Source organism: Anolis sagrei, chromosome X (assembly GCF_037176765.1).
Source record: "Anolis sagrei isolate rAnoSag1 chromosome X, rAnoSag1.mat, whole genome shotgun sequence".
Lineage (NCBI taxonomy): Eukaryota > Metazoa > Chordata > Lepidosauria > Squamata > Dactyloidae > Anolis > Anolis sagrei.
Window position 1 is genome coordinate 18,510,139 of NC_090034.1, and position 17,921 is coordinate 18,528,059.

At 38.5% G+C, this 17,921-nt stretch overlaps 1 protein-coding gene across 12 annotated transcripts in view; it reads left to right on the forward strand.

Moving 5' to 3' along the window:
• RBFOX1 (RNA binding fox-1 homolog 1) overlaps window positions 1-17,921 on the forward strand; it is a 1,606,230-nt gene that overhangs the window by 1,509,797 nt on the left and 78,512 nt on the right. For 9 of the 12 annotated variants that reach the window (XM_067473372.1, XM_067473365.1, XM_067473370.1 and 6 more), the window contains 5 exons: window positions 107-250; window positions 2,804-2,857; window positions 8,097-8,189; window positions 10,327-10,387; window positions 15,250-15,303. In XM_067473372.1, coding sequence (XP_067329473.1) covers window positions 107-250; window positions 2,804-2,857; window positions 8,097-8,189; window positions 10,327-10,387; window positions 15,250-15,303 — 406 coding nt within the window. The remainder of the gene's footprint in view (window positions 1-106; window positions 251-2,803; window positions 2,858-8,096; window positions 8,190-10,326; window positions 10,388-15,249; window positions 15,304-17,921) is intronic. The other 3 variants (XM_067473373.1, XM_067473369.1, XM_060786607.2) reach the window with 1 other exon arrangement.

Sequence of the window (17,921 nt, forward strand, 5' to 3'; positions counted from 1 at the left end):
TGGAGATCGGAATGACTTCCCCAGGAAAAAGAGCTCATATGCAAGAATGAGGCTGGTGCTGTGATTCATTGTCTCTTTTCTCCCCATCCCTTTGAACTCTTTTTAGCAGACAGACGATGCAGCACAGACCGATGGCCAGCAACAGACACAATCTTCTGAAAACACAGAAAACAAATCACAGCCCAAGCGGCTGCATGTCTCAAACATACCCTTCAGATTTCGGGATCCAGATCTCAGACAAATGTTTGGGGTAAGCACCACTTACTTTCCTATGGCAATATTTGTATACCCAGCTCTTCTTTGGCAGGACCTTTCCTATTATTTATCCCTCCTTTCTTTTCCTCCTGACATTGATAAACTGATTTAATTCAAAATTTAATTCAAAATTTTTATAACAAGATAGATGGATAGGGATATAGATGGATGGAGAGATGGAGAGAGAGAGGAAAAAAATGATAGATGGATACTGCATCCAGATTCTTAGTTGTCTTCTCCATCTCCCTTGATATCATTATGAGTGGGCAAGGAAAGTCAACTAAATATCTCAGAAGGTTACAGCCTCCAGGTCATTGACTCTCTTTCTTCTCAGTGTTGCATACTATGGGGAAAAGGGGAAGACTGCTGTCTCCCTGCCTTCTCTTCCATCCTCTTGATGACATGTGGGGGCAGAACAACCCTCCCCCCCCCCCCATACACACACCACTGCCAGAGATTTTCTCCCTGTGTGAGACCACTTTGAAAACTGCTCAGTTTTAGAAGATGTCTAGCAACAGGGAGAAACTTGATTAAATAATTCATTCTCCATTGTGGGCATGAAAAATTTAACACAGCACATTCAAAAGAGAGAAAAAGGAAGAGAAGTGTGCTACATCTTCACAGTGACATCCATTCAGCTCTTACTGGGCAGGAAGTCTCATTGCATAGCATGGGGATTCCTTTTGAATAGGGCACACAATAGATCAGGTTGTACAACTCTAATGGATTCATCTCCCGACTAACATTTGCTGGTTTACCAGGCGCTTTTCCATTTCTTCCATCCCTGGTTGTTCAATGTGTGCCTTTTGATGTAGCAGTATTGTTTGCATTCTGACATTGGCGTCCTGGTATTCCATACAGCTTTGGGTGGCTTTATTAATGACACCTGAAATAACCAGACTTGACAGTATGAGTGATGTATTGGAAAATGTCACACTGCAAGTGTGTGTCAAGACTTTTTTCCCCAAAAAATCTCTATCTCACGTTAATGCTACATGATTCCTAGCTTTAGCAGCTGACTTTCACTGAATTCACAACCGGGAAAAGTACCTAAATAGGCAGTAGGAATCTGACATCCTCTCCAGATAAGTATATTAGGATTTCTGGCAAGCTGATAGTAGTAGTATGCTCTTCCAGCACAGGAGTGGAAAATAAGATGTTCTCCAGACATTGACGAGAAACATGTTGGTGCCTTACACATGTGTATGGTCCACTGTTGGACTGTCATTGTCATTGGCCTTCACTAGAATGGTGAAGAATCATAGAATTCTACATCCTCATCAGATGGCCACCGAGGTCACTCTGCTTCATAGAGGGACATGGATAATTTGGTGCTCCATGCCCCACATAGCCCAGCTCCAGCCAAGGGTGATCATGTGGGGGAAAACATGAGTGTGCAGCTCCCCCACCCCACCCCCATGCATTGCAATGGCAACACAGGAGCCCTCTTGTGTTGCCCTGCTGCCGGCATGCACCATCTCTGCCCTACTTCACCCATGAAGCCAATGAGGCTGGCCAGCTCAGTGGGTAAGTGGAGCTAAATTGGTGCATGCCCCCAAATTTAGCCCTGTGTGATGAGGTTACTAGAGTTGGAAGACACCACAAGGGCCATCCAATCCATATAGGAAAATACAATACTATAGTTCAACAGTTAAAAGGGCCCTCCATTTTCCATCTCTGTTCTAAATAAATTAGTTGCTTTCACCAGTGTTATTCTGGTGGAGAAATCCTCTCTTTAGCACGGGTACTCTAATCCACTATATATATGCATAGTTATTGCAAATATGTAATAGAAATGAAGAATAAACATTATGTTTATTAAATAAACATGGTGGAGTCATGCTGCGGACAACTCTAAGGGAAACGTCCTTGTGTATATGCTACTCCACTTGCATAGAAGAAGCAGATAGTGACACAACATTTCCTTTCCTGTATAACACTATAATGGAGCTCATTTATTAAGAAGCGATAGTGGAAGATGCAGGGGAGGACTTAACTCAGCACTTGCACTATGGAACTTGCTACCAGAAGATGCAGAGTGGCAAGTACACTCATACTTCCACATTTGTGGGTTTAATTTTTTTGCGGATTTGATTATTTTTTTTCTTAGGTCCTCCATTGCTACTCTGTGGCCAATTTCCATTGGAAATTCTAGAGCCAATTCTCTAGACATTAGTAGGTCTTTCAGAGCAAGGCAGTTGATTGTAGAGGCCTCTATCAAAGTGGAAGTAAACACTGGAAGACTTAGACACTCCTAGCGAGGTATTATTCTCAGATTTTATTTGCATTTTTTAACTTTCATGGTGATTCTGTGCTCCTAACTTCAGCAAATGTGGAGTGATGACTGTACATTCATGAAGGATAAAGCTCGCCATGACCGTTGGCTGCAGTAGATATGTGATACTTCCAGTGATGAATCCATTCGTTCTCATTTGAATTAGCCATGCTTCAACTTGTAATTATCAGAAATCTTCATGTGTTCCTAACATCAATGTGCCTAATGAGGTTTTTGCTAATGCTCATGTGACCTTTTTCTGTTTCTTTACAGCAATTTGGTAAAATCTTAGATGTTGAAATTATTTTTAATGAGCGAGGCTCAAAGGTAAGCGATCTGATACACCTGTGGCAATGTTGAATGTATCTGAAGGAATGTAATACAAACAAGAGGAAGCAACTGCGCTACTGTAATAACATTTCTCCCTAAATATCTACTTTAACAGAAATACTAATTGGGCTCCACAAACCCCCTCCTTTTCAACCCCACCACCAATACACACATTTTTAAGTCAATTTCCCAAACAGCATGAAATTCATTGCTCTAATTGCAAATCCTTTAAAAAGGGATTCTTTTTTTAACACCGATAAACTGTCACTAGTTAAGTCGGAATATTGCTTCTTTGCTTTTAAATATAATCAAGTGTTGTCTGCGGATTCTCTCTCCCCTACCTGATAATTGCCTTACTCATTTTCTGAAATTAGTTTGAGCTTGCAGGGGAGGAAGGAAAGGTAGTTAGAAGAAACATATATTTTACTTCTGAAATCGAAGCGAGTCATATAATCTAATATAAGATGGAGTAATTACTTGATCAACTGCAATGATTCTTGGTTATGAAAGGGCAGGTATTTAACTAGTTAGTTAGTTACTTTATATACTCATGCAGAAATCTAGAAATTTTGGGTCAAAAAAGCAACTAAAAAACTTGGGTCGACTTATTTACAGGTCAATGTAAGTATCATGCCATAACGTTCATGGAAAAAGGAAACATCCCCATCCCTGAATACAGTGGCAAAATACAAGAGCTTAGCCCATTCTAAGGGAATCTAAAATAATAATAACAAATAATAAACTTTATTTATAGCCCACCACCATTTCCCCGAAGGGACTCGGTGTGGCTCACAAAAGCACTCCAGAGTGCCACACATAAAAATAAACAACACATAAGCATAAAAACAAAAACAACATCAAATTACAACAACAACACATCCAATGCACATAACACCACATAATAAAATTTTAAAATTTCTAAAATACAGTAGTGCCTGTGGATAAAACTGGTTGTCTTCAATTAACAAGCTAAAGGGTTGGAGTGAACAATCGGTCCTCATGTGCAACCATTGCAGACTACTCAAGGTCAAAGGCCCATTTAAAAAGCCATGTTTTTAGGCTAGACTGAAAGGTTGGAGAGTGACATTTCAGATCCAGGGAGCCATCACCAAGAAGGCCCTCTCTCTCGTCCCCACCAACAGTACTTGGGGCGGTAGTGGGACCAAAAGAGGGGCTCCCCAGCAGATCTCAGCCCATGCGGCTCTTATCCATGGCAGCAGTTCTGGTCTTTTTGAATGCCTGGGTGGGGGGGGGGGGGGATGGCAGTGGCAGATTGGAAGAGTTGACTTTTCTCCTCTCCATAAAATGACCCTCAATTTTGCCATGATCATCACAAAATCTATGCAATAGTTAAAATTTCCAAGGTGCTATTGAATTCAGTCTACTAGCTTCTCTAAGGATGATATCACAGTGTTATAAAGCAGAGACACTAATTTCCCTATTACCTGGTTTGCTCCTGCAGAATTCCAGGAAATGTAGTTTAGGAAAGCCGAGGACCTCACTAGCTGAGAATTCCAATGGCCTGCTGTAAACTACAATTGGATCATTCTATCTCCTCACTGCAAGAATTTAATTAAAAACAGTGAAGTTATTTTGTCAAGACTTGTTCTAGGCAAAAAAATGCACTTTTTTCCAAGAAAACAGAATTTTCTGTGCAGAATAGTTTTTTTCTGCAGAAACCTGCTTTCTACATAGCAATGCTATAATTTGCATAGAAAATGACATTTTTGTAAAAAAAAAAATGCTTTTGGGTAAAAGAAGTCCCCATTTCCAAATATTCATCTCTGTCTAGGATTCTCCTCATCACACTTTTCCTGACATGCATAACACCCAATTTTAACCATTTTAAAACTGTTTATTAGATGACCTGCTTATGAATAAGATCAGCTGGATGCCCAAAGCCTCTCCCTTTTTTCTTGCCCATCCCAGTTCTTTCCCCAATCATAGATTACTCAAGTCATTGGTCCATTTTGCATTGACACTGTCCTGACTAGAAACATGTGAGGGCACAGGGATCAAGCCATCATTGTTTGGTACCCACTCCAAAATCTTCAACAAAGAATCTTGTTTCACTACACTAATTTGTTAATATACCAACATTACAGAAATGCAGTGGCTTCTCTTTTGATGATACAGTTCTAGAAGAGGAAAGCAGTTAGTTTGATATTGTCCTTCTCTTCTAAAAAATGTCATTATATTTTATTGGGGCCGGGGGGGGGGGGGGGGGAGTTTGTAGAGAAGAGAGTTAAAACAGATTTTTAAGCATCCTTTGTTTAGAATTGTTGGATTGGACTACGTTGATGCTATGAATATGTTCTGTTTATCTCCCCCTTCCCGTAATAAGCGAAATATCCAGTTTTGCAGTTAGCTGTTATCTGGAAGCTACAAATGCAAGTGCAAATCACTTGGAGCATATCATTTTAAAATGGTAGCCAGGCCAGATAGCATGAATTGCTCAAAGCAGTGTGCTAGCTAAAAGGGCAGAGTGAATAGTTCTGGAATTAATAATGTGATATTGCATTTTGCAATGTGGATTCAGTCCTCCCTCATTTGTAGTTCTATGTGTTCTTTGGCATATGGGCATGCAAGCATTTCTTGTCCTAGCAGTCACAACTGCACCATTAATTTCATTTCGGGCAGCAGATCTGAGCATCATTTTCATAGTGGTTCTGCTTAGAAACAAGATCTATGGAAAGCCTTGCAGCGGTTCTCCTGGGATGACTGGAAATAAGAGGGTCTTGCAGGTCTAAGGTTAGGTTTGCATAGCACAGATAGACATTACACAGGTGAAAACAGGGACACATAATAGAGTTAGCAACGAGGTAGAACAGATGAGATTGGAGAGGTTGCAGCAGTTTGTTTTTTTCTGACCATGCTGGGAAGGGCAAGATTGTGCTCTCTCCTTTCTTCTCTCTGCTGGGATAATGATGTGCCAACTAATTTTGTGCTCTCTAGGAAGGCCTAGGACCTCCAGTGCAATTCTATGGTCAACTGCTGCCAGCATGACACTGGAGGACCTAGAGATTCCAAGAGAGACCATATCAATGAAATCAGATGTGCAAAAGCTAAACTTGCAACTATAGAGCGTCTACTGCCTCTGTATGTATTCCTGTGCATGTATTTACATTGACAAGTGTGTGAAAGAATCTCTGAATCCTGTTATAAGTCCTTTTCTGAAGGAAAATGAACAAATATGATCTTGTGAAGGTTCTTGTCTTAAGGGACTGTAGTTCTAGATCTGATCAACTTTCCAGAGAATTTCCAATTTGTTTCTTCTCCTCTGAAAATATTTGTGATCCCTCCTCAGGCATGGGTAAAATACCAGTTCTTGCCTCTTGACCCACAATATTACAAAATAGCTCTGCTGCCTCCTTTGAAATGGATGGGAATATTTCTTGATAACTTTTGGTGCCTATTTAAGAGCTTGCTCCAGTGGCTAAATTGAAATAAACCACATGTCCTTTCCATCATCCGACCATACAGGTTCTTGCAGTAGCTGCATGGAACAAGTCATTTGCACCAAAGGTGCAATGAGTGTGGAACCTGCTTTGATGAGCAGCCTTCAAGCTTTATGCTGGTTTAAGGAGAGGTTGGACATGACTTAGATATCTGGAGCCATACATTTTGGCTTCCTTCCATTTCCTTGGTGACTGCAAGAACCAAGGTTTGAATGAAACAAAGGACTGGGTTTGCATCTGTATCCACCTAGAGAGTATCACTTTGAGCAAATTGTGTTAAACATCTTGGGGTGAGAATGGACTCATTCAAACACAGCCTTGTCTATACATCCCGAAATGCAATGAAGTGTGGGAGGAAGGCTTGGACACACTCTCTATCAACCTTACAGATCATGTTTTGTGATGGAGCGATGACACCAGTGGCTGTTTGTGACTTCCATGTCAACAGGATGTTGAGTCCTCATCAGGTTTTAATCCAAATGATAAACATGGTATCCATAGTGCTGAATTTATTGTGGATATGCTCTTTAGTGTTTTGGATAGTACCTTTAAAGTTCAATATAAAAACTAGGGTGGATTGACTGTTCAATGACATGGAAACCACAAGATGTCACTGGTAATTGTTGCTGTTAAAATCATCCTATCCATGGGGAGTAGGAGGTGAATTCAGCTGAGACCTGTTCCACCACTTCATTGCATGTCCAACATGCATGGCAACCCTCTGTTGAAACTGAGTCAATAGTTTCAGAATTATTTGTGTACATTTTATTCCAACTAAATGAAGGAGACAAATAAAAACAATGTCTAGTGGAACGTTGATCCAATCATTTGCATTTCTGCATTCCGTTCTACCTTTGTTCATATCATGTAATAGCATTTGATTCTTTATAAGAGTCAGGAAGTCTATCGTTTACTTCTACTCCCAATTTTGTTCTGTTGGCAGTTCTTTAGTTTTGTTTTTATTTTTGTTTTATTCCGTTTCTTTTTTCCCCCTCTTCCAATGTTCTTTTTTTCTTTAAGGTCAAAAGAATGAAACGTTGTAGATTTCACCCCCAAAATTCTCAACGACCCTAGTGTTGCATGCGAAAAAAAGAGAAATGTTTCTTTGCTCCACAATGGCATGTTCTACCAACCAATGTTCTAGAACAGGTTTGCATTTCGTGTTGAAATTTGTTGGATATGTTTTCTTTTACGTTTGTGTTTCTTATGATTTCATTGAGCCAACTCTGCATGACAGTTACAATAGTGGTTCACTTTCTTTTCTCACCATATCCTTTCTTTAACTCCCCCACCTCCACCCCGACATGATGACATGGTTCCATTGATCTGGATTTCTTTTCTTTCTTTTTCTTTTTCTTTGTTAGATTTCTTTTCCTCTATAGTGATAATTTAGAGACAGAAACAAACAAACAAGCTATAAAAGAGGGAAAATGGTATTTGGTGTTCACTCTTTGATATTTTTTCAGGAGACATTCTCTAACTGACGAAAGAGAGCAAAGTTGTTCATCGGTCTCTTTGTTAATTGCACATCTCAAAATGATGATGATGATGATGATTATAACATATCTATATATCTATATTTACTTATAATTTGCATGTTGCAGAAATGAAGAAGGAACGATGAAAACCTATTAAATTAAAGAGGGAGAGAGAAAGAGGGGAGAAAGAGAGAGACAAAGAGAAGGAGAGAGATTGACAAAGAACATAAGCAAAGAAGTGGTCATTGTCTGAAATAATGATACGCATGTTATTCTCCCCCTTCTCCCACCTGCATGTAGGGATTTGGTTTCGTTACTTTCGAAAATAGTGCTGATGCGGAAAGGGCGAGGGAGAAATTACACGGCACCGTGGTAGAGGGCCGTAAAATCGAGGTGCATGTTCAAAATATTTTCCTTTTCATCTTTTTATAAATGTCTGCCTCACTCTCATTCGTTGTTTCAAAGGCATCATGAGTGTCTCTGGTGTGCTTCGACCTTTCCCTCCCATTGTTTTATTTTTGAAATATATTATATATATACATATATAAGTATTATATGTATATATTTATTTATATGTATGTATATATACACTTTTATGTCTGTGTGTATATGTATGTATATAAATAAAAAGAACCTGCCCTCCCCTTGACTTTACTTTTTTTAGATTTTTTTCTTAAAATAAGTACTTTTTTGTTTATTTTGGTTCTCTTTCTCATCATAACTTTTGTTGAAAGTTGAATGACAGATGTGTGGCAAGCTTAAATTATTTTGCTGTGAACTGAAAGGTTTTGTAATTCAATGGGTGCAATAGATTTTTAAAAACATATATAAAATTGGAAATTGAAAAACAAAAAAACTCCAAAAGAAAGTGCTAAAGCCAAAAGGAAAAAAAAAGAGAGAGATAATATTTGGTTTTTGATTTGTTTTGTTTGAAATTTCTTTTTCTTTCTTTTCTTTTGTTCTGCTTTGTTTTTCCTCTTTTTTTCCACTTCAGGGTTGATGTGGGATTTACAGTGGCTCTGAACAATTGGGCCAATTTGGAAAATGGAATCAGTCCTCTGTGAAAATAATTTTCTGAAAAAATCATTTTGAAAATTCAACATATGTTTTAAAATGCTTATTTTTTTAAAAAAATGAAAATATAATTCATTTTCAAAGCCAAGTTAAAAACATTTTTCAAAAAACAAACAAACAAAATGTAACTTTCAACGAATATTAGAATGGGTTACTTCTAATGGGGACGAATTGAGATCCAGCTGTGTTCTTCCAACGGGGTCTAACGGTACTAAATTTTGTCCCCCCAAAAAGTAAGTCCATCAATATTATTTTCACTCCACCACTGTATCCCCTTCGACACTGCTGGAAGAATATTTGTTAGAATTTTGAAAGCAAGAGGGAGAGAGAGGAAAAAAGAGAGAGAAAGAGAAAAAAATACCAATTGAAAATGCTGTCGTCCTTTGAGTAAGATGTCGCATGTTTTGCCTTCTCATTTTCCCCCCTTCGACGGTAGCACTTAGGGCCCTCACCAAAATCTCAATAACCATGGTAACTGTATACATACCCCATGCTGGCGATGGTGCTGAATGGTAAGTGGAGAAGTCCATCCGCCGTTTCACGTCTCTTTTTTTAAGCGCTGATATATATCTATATATACCACGTGGATTTTTTTGACTTGTCGTATTAAGTTTTCTTGATGCTCTTCTCTCTATATACTTTTTTTTCTATTTATTATTATTATTATCTCGGTAACGCCTGTCAAACTGAGTGTCCGTATTAAAGCAAGCCTTGGAGACACTGATTGGATTGAGGATATGACTTTCGTGCACATCTTACTCAGATTGTTAACTCCATATTGTGTTAAATAATGCACCCTCTTTTTATCCTTTCGTTAGCTGTGGTTTTGAAAGCTTGAATGATTTTGTTAGTTTTCTTGCAATGAACAAAAAGAGGCTCATGTTCCCCCCAGTGTTGAATGCTACATGTTGCTTTTCCAATGGTACTCCTCGGAAAGGGTTATGTTGCGCACTGCTAAGATCCGTTTGTCTTTTCGTTTTTTTGTTTTTTACTTTTCTTCAATTTTGTTTGGACCTTTGGTTTCTTCCCTTGTACCTTGTCTTTCCCTTCTTTCTACTCCACTGCATGCTCCTTCATACAATTTTTTTCCAAAAAATATTTTATCGTTTCAGTGTTACCATGGAATACCAAAAAAGCATGTTCTTAAATCTTAAATGGTGCAAAATCTTTTTTCTTTCATTCATTTGCTTTTAATGTATTTTTATTAAAGTTTCAAGGAGATGCTGTCACTTTGTTGAAATGGTTTGTAAAGTTTTATAAAATGGCGATGAGAGTAAATGTAGTTTTAAGAGTATGATTTTTGTTATGCACCTCCTGCCTTTTTCTTGATTTTAATTTCCTTTTTGGGGGCATAAATTAAATTGCATTTATTCATGGGTAATGCATGCATTTCATTAGAATCATGAATATTCGTGTTTTTAAAAAGTGGTAGTGATTTGCTTTTCTATGTGCCTAGGTAAATAACGCAACTGCTCGCGTCATGACAAATAAGAAGACTGTCAACCCTTATACAAATGGTAAGCTTCAGAAATGTGTCTTCCATGTTTTTCCTTTCTAATGTACTTGCAAAAAGAGTTTTTTAACCATCAGTAATTCTTAGATTTTTAATAAGGTTTTTTTAAGACAGGAAATTTATTGGTAACGTACATCGCTGTTGACTCCAATATCCATGTAGATATATTTTATTTATGATTGTGTTGGGAGAAGATGTTCACCACTTCATTCCTGGAATGACCATCACATGGAGACAACACTCCTTCCTCCTGCACTCACACTCAGAGCAATCCCATTTAGCGGCCCATAGAAGGTGAACATCAGCTAATGAGTGTCTGATGGTGATCCTACAGCTAGATACACAATAACAATATCATCCTCCAGGACACTAGGATGACCCTTTGGAGTTTGGGAAAATGTGTCTTCATTCTACAGGAGGTTGTTGCCTGGTTGCCATATCTTTTCCCTATTCTCCACAAGCCACCGAATTGCTATGGGAAGTCACCCAACATGCAGACCTAGAAGAGGATCATAGCAGATGAAGATGATGGGTTCCTCCATATGCCATCATGAAACATTTGTGTGGTTCTTATTGTTGTTGTCTTCCTTCTCTTTTTCTCTCCTTCTTCTCATTTCCTTTTCCTGCTTCTTCTTAATCTCCTCCTACTACTTCCCTTCTTCATCTCCTCCTCCTTCCTCTTCCCCATGTTCTGTGCCTTCAAGTCAACTATTGTTTTAGCACTATATTTTACCTAAAAGTAATTGACTCATTTAAAATTGTGTGCATTGTCTGTGGTCATTTCTTTTCTTTTTAAGATGTTCAAGTCCAATCTTGCCTTTGTTTTTCCTGTCCTAACTTTCTTCAATAAGCTTTCCAAGTCTTTCCTGTTTGCAGTTTAGGGAGTGGCCTTTCCAATTCTCAGATAAAAAGATCCTGGGCCTCCCTTAACTACACCATCCAGAATTAAAGTGGAATGTACGCTCTATATCTACTCTTTAAAGAGTAGCCAAAGCAGCAAAAATAATGTGCCCAATCCATGTGCCATGTAACTATACAATAATAAATGTGTATCTGCTCTACCTGTCCCCCCATCTTTAGCTGCAGCAACAATGTCTCTTTCCCTCATTCCCTTTCCACAGTTCTCTTGAAAGCTTTCAAATTGGACATATCAAAACTTTCCATTTGGCCCACTTCCATAACCCTTTAGCTTTCTGAAGCAAGATCTTATTTCCTTGACTCTTCTCCAGGAAAAAAGAGAGAGAGAAGAAGGAAACTTTACACAGCGGATCAATAAAGGCAGCTTTCCATACTCAACAGACGGGAGCATCACAGCTATGAAATAAAATGGACCTTATTCCCCCCCCCCCCTTACATTCCAGAGCTCATTAGTGAGATGGTTTCCGTCATTGAAAGTGGGGCAAAGAGAAGCAGGCGGCTTTATTTTTTAATGATTCTGTCATATTTATCTCTCCGTGCCCTGGCAAAATGAAAAATAAAATAAAATAAGAGTTCTCAGTTTGACATACAATTATTAAGCTAGTTACAGTAAATCACGGGGGAAGAAAGCTTTGAAATGCTTCCTACTTTTCTTGGGGGGTTATGGGGGAAAGAAGCTTTTATTTCCCATCCTCCCTTCTTCATGTTGATCTGAATATGTTTAGTCCAAATGAATGGTGGCTCATTCTTTCCTGAGTATTTTCTGATCATGTCATCTCTCTGAAAATCAAAACATATACTGACAGGGCCAACATCCACATGTTTTGTTGATCCAAGGAGTGTATACTTGCATGTGGATGTGCTGAGTGGCAATAATCTCCTCACTGGTGTTGTAACTTCTTAACAGTGGGATTGTCTAGGGAAGGGGTGGACAAAGGTGTGGGAATGTGAGCAACTTCTCTCATGATGCTCCCATGAGCCTCATTTGGGCACATTGGAAGGCAAATCCTCATCACCTCTTGCCCCATTTTTGTCTCTTGTTCATGCTAAAAAATTATGGTTTTTAGAGACATTGGGGTTTCTGGGTAGAGATATCAAAAGCCACCTTTGTGAATGCTGAAAAACCAGTGGTGTTTAGTTTTTAGGCAAATAAAGGTAAAACAGTTCTTTAATAAAATGGGGAATGTTGTTGGACATTACAGGGAGACTCAATATTGGTCCATTGACCCCAGGAATAGGCAGGGTAGTACCGTCCTGGCCATCTTGACTTGATGGGTGGACTCTATTTCTGATTAACCAATAGGACTCACACACTTTTTTTATCAGTGTGAAAACTTCTTCAAAAACTCATCTCATGTGATCAAGTTTTCCTGCATGACAAGAGTTTGGATTGGATGGCCCTTGTGGTCTCTGTTCAACTCTGTGACTGTGACTGTATGATCCAGGATTCATTCCTTTGGTTTTGTGCATGACAAGTAAGAATATAATATGACATCTAAATCCATCAGGGATATGTTCCAAACCACATGCAGCTTGTGGATACCTGAAAATATGGATATTAGCAAACCTTATATTTTGACTATGCTTCGGCTGCTAGCATTCCATTGAATCTTACTGGAGGATCTAGAGAGGTCCACATACAGTTGTGGGGGAGGGTTGATGCCTGGGTAAATGAAGCTGTAGATGTTGAATCCATGGATAAAGGGGTTTTAATTTCATTTCAATGTATAGGCACTAAGCAATCCAAAATACTTCGTGCAAACCTGCTAATTGCTAGATAGGGGCATTTTTATTGGGTCTTCCTTTGTTCTCCTATCCAATACCCTTGAGACACAGTCACTAGTCCAGGACTGCTCATCATGCTAACCATGTACTCTGCTGTTGAGCTCTAGACTCACTTCCTTTGCTCTCCTGTTCCACACTCCTTTTGTAGGCTTCAGATCCAGGCCCTAGACTTAAACTATTCAGCATGCTAAACATGTACTCTGTGGCTGAGCCATAGACTCCCTTCCATCCGTCGCTCCTGGTCTGTGCCTGCATGAGGGATCTCTCCCTCCCCCTTTCTCTAAAAGTTTCAACCTGAAGATCTGGCTGTTGTGACAGCAAGACAAATTCACAGCATTACACCCACCGTGGCAAATTTACCTCTTCCAACCGCTAACACAGGGTTCCTTGGCAGTTCCTCACTCGTATATGTCAAGCTTCCCCTCACACTTGATTAACCCACACAGTTATGGGCCAGCACATATCTCATTGACAAGACAAAGTAAAGTTTAATTGCTGTTATTTTCATGATGAATGAAGTCTTTGCTGTGTGAGCTTCGCCAAGTTAGATGATACAGCCATCAAAACGGGAGGGCAAAGGAAATGAAATATGAGAGCGATTTTCATCGATCTGCATCTCCCGGCATACCATTCACCTCCCCCTCCCCCCAAACTCTCTTTTCTTGTACAAATTGAGGCACCATTAGTAAAACTTAAAATCAGAAGGTATATTCCAACCTTTTGACAGAAAAGTCTGACAGATGTGGGAAATTAGCTTATATCGCTCTTATGTTGGACTACAGAGATGGGAAGAAAGATAATCAAGGCATTACATAGAATTAGGCTTCCTGTAATTGGATATTTTAATGAATGAAGCACTGAGCTCATATGGGATTTTAAAGACGGTTGATGGGTGGAAACCAACTTTTCCATGAATGTATTATGGATATAATATGGTTGTTTATGTCACTTGGTTTGCTCGCCTTCATGTCTGCTCTTGGCTTTCCTGAATTGTTCACTTTTTGCATTTGCCTTTCTGCATTGGGACACTTTTTCTGGTTAGTAAGCAGTCTGGGCTAGTAGACCCAGAACTGTGAAAATCAAAAGACCAGTAATACTTTAAATGGCAGCACATAGGCCATCTCTCTATTGTTCTTGTTGTTTTGTGCCTTCCAATTGTTTCTGACTTATGGCAACCTAAAGATGAAGGTATTATGGGGTTTTTCTGGGGCTCACCTGAGGTCATCCAATGAGTTTCTATGGCCAAGTCAGTGAATTGAAACCTAGTCTCCAAAGCAGTGGTTCTCAACCCGTGGGTCACCAGATTTTTTTGCTTTCAACTCTCAGAAATTCTAACAGCTGGTAAACTAGCTGGGATTTCTGGGAGTTGTAGGCCAAAGCACCTGGGGAGCCACTGCTCCAAAGCTTTATTACAATACCCTAAACTAGTTCTCAAACCATTACATCAAGTTGGCTTTCAAGATCTCAAAATTTGCACAATAAGCCACGGTTGAATTGAAGACACATGGCAGCTGAGAGAAAACATACTATACTTTTTAAGGGCTGGGCAAGTGCTCTGCAAACATAAGCATCTCTGAATGCTGAGTATTCTTTTTGAAAACAAAATCACTATCTTGTAAGACATCTATTCAGAAGGGAGTTAACGCAACATAATGGAGCAAAGAAGAAATCATTTTGCCCTTGACATGAAAGGTTGCCTTGACACATTGAGAGATCTTGTCAAGAATATCCTTCAAATACCAAAAGATGCTTCTTATTTTGGGACTTTTTTAGGAATACATTCACTCGCTCAGTAAACTTGTGTGCCAAATACTTGGGCTTAGACAAAAAAAAAAGAGGAACCCTTTTTTGTGTAGCAAACAGTGGATCTTATACAAAACATATTGTTTCACATGCTATAATGTTTTTTTTCCACATTTTTTGCAATGAGTATGACAAATTATTTGAGAAGTAATGAAAATTCCCATAATCTCATCTAGTGGAGAGGGAAGTTGTGAAATCGTTTGCTCTTACATGTAAAATGAATTAAGTGGTTGCATTTCCATCCATAGTATCACCCTTTAAATGTGGACAGAAATCTATTGTCATTATAAATATCAATATTCAAACAATACATTATACCTATGACCCTGGCTCAGATTTGTTTTTATATGCTTTCTATAGGTTGGAAATTAAATCCAGTTGTGGGTGCAGTCTATAGTCCAGAATTCTATGCAGGTAAGCATTGTATTGTGTATTTAGTTGCTTACCAGAGCACTATGGAACACGTTTCCTCTCAACTGCTAATATTTTCCCTTTCAACAAAGAGTTTTATAGTTTTGGGGGATTTTAACTATTTTAATACTTCTATATTTAATTCTATTGTAGAGTTAATATTTTGTAAGTTTTTAAATTGTTAGTTGTATTGTTTTAGTGTTAGCCACAACGAATCTCCTTTAAGAGTAGAAATTGAGATAATAACAATTTATAACTATTTTGCCATAATATAATATTTATAATAATAGCTGTATTTTATTGCTTCCCATCACTTCATTGATGTTTTTGGTGAAGCTGACATTACTAAATTACACTACTGAGCTCAAGAAATAAGTGCAAACAAGGCCTCATCCTAGGACTCCTTTTGCTCAAGCGGTTAGCTTCCTAATCTCAACCTTATGTGTAGAACCATATGTTTTTGAAGACAGGCCTATCAAAAATACATTCAGTTTCATGCTTCACAATGTCATGTAGCATGAGGTCCATGTTTTGTGCTGTTTTGCAAACAAAGCAGTATTTTTCTGTGCAGAAAATGATACTTCTGTGAAAATACTTTTTTTATGTGCAGTGGGTGTTCTAATAGCATTATGCTTTAGGCATATGATCCTTTGTGATCATTGACCATCAGGGCACATTGTGCATCAGAATCATTGCTTTGCAGCCAAACTTCTGTCTCCTCTTGACCTGGGATCCTAATGGAGAACTTGAACATTGCACAACATCATGACTTAATTTCTCACAAGTCAGTTTATGGGGTTTATGTAAGTCAGTTTATGTGAGTCTGTTTATGGTGACATAATTCCCCAATCAGATAGTCACTATGGTTTGTAAAACTGAGTGTAAAACACTGAAATGGAATGCAGTATAACCCCATAATCATGGGAAATATGTTCCTGGACTTCGCATTGATACATTAAAATGCAAATAATATTGAACTCTAATATGTCCCATGAGACAAACAATGGAGGTCCCAGGATGAGAATATAGCTTCTACAAGATGTCATCAGTGAAAAAGTGAAATCATGGACAAGTGAAATCACGTATTTTGGTTCTGCAGTACGACTCATATATACTCCTGAATACAAAAGCATTGCTTCCATGATGGCTAAGTAACTACCATTGCTACATCTTTCTTCCATGACTTAAAAGGACTCAGAGCTATGTCTCCTTCAATCTTCAGCTTTAATTACATTTCTGCTGAGATCAGGACAGCAACTTTATTAAGGTCTACTAAGTACCCATCCAGGGCCTTCTTGAAGGGATAAATCAGAGGCACTGGTGGCTCAATACAAATGACTTTTTGTTAATGATAGATATTATAATATGCCCATAGTATTCTCATTGATTTCTTTCTAGAATTAACTACCTAGCTTCTAATTGCCCTCAAAGAGTAGGACATGTGGAGTTCACACTTTTTGTACATTAAAATCAATATTTTCAATTTCCCTAGAAGGTGATTTCCTTAATTTACTGAACTTTACTTTAACATTTATTTTGTTTCTTAATTATGAAATGGCAGGTTATCGATTTGGGCATGCAATCTTATGGAGTTGCCATCACAATTTGATAGCCAACCCTGGGGTGAGAAATTTGGCCTTCTTATTGCAAATCTTTAGTTACCATTAGGATGGTATTAATTTCGCAGCATGATTTAGAGCACCTTACCTGACCAACAAAGAATGCATTGCTTGCAAATGAAAGTGTTCTGTTTACTAATATTTATCTAAAATTCAGGCAGGAGTTATGTCTAAGATGAAACTATGGGCCTAGTTTTGTCTCCATTGAGACAAGTTTTTCAGAGCATCTTCCATTATTTAGGGATTTGTAAAGCTCATTGAAAATACATTTGTTTTATTTTGATACATCATGCCATTAGTTTCCTTCTTCTTAGCCTTCACTGTTTTTTAATCTAATTTCCCCACATTGGATGTGTAATCTGGCTGGGACGACCCATAGGACTTCATCACATTAGACATGTTTGCTTGATATAATGGCAAAAATTATATCCATTTGATTAAACAGTACTGAGGGCAAATGAGGGCAAGGTCAGTGCAAGCAAAACTGAGAAATGGTGCTGAGAAACAGAAATTGTTAGGGAATAAAGGAATATTCTGCATATTCCACATTCAAAGCCCATGGGCATAATCCAACCCATGATGTTATTTTATGTGACCCTCAGATTTTGGACTACAACTCCTGTATTCCTCATCATTAGAGCTGATGGGAGTTAGGATACGGCAACATCTGGAAGGCTGCAGGTTGTTCTATTTAGTCAGGAGAGTGGAGTTTGAGTTTACATACAAGGCTTGTGGATAGGATGACTGATGTTTAAATGTCCTCAAAACACAAATGCTGTTGGGATGCAGTTCTCCTTATCTCCAGTCCACATGGTGGATAATCCAAAATGTCGGGAGTTGTTTTTGTCCTAAGTTGGGTAAAAACTAAAGAGCACTGAATGCTCTGGAAAAAAAGGGTAGTTGGCCCACAGTATCCACAGATTCCTCATACATTTATTTATTTACTGGCTTGCTTACTTTATTTCTACCCTGCTCCATCTCACCCTGAGGGAGATTCAGAGC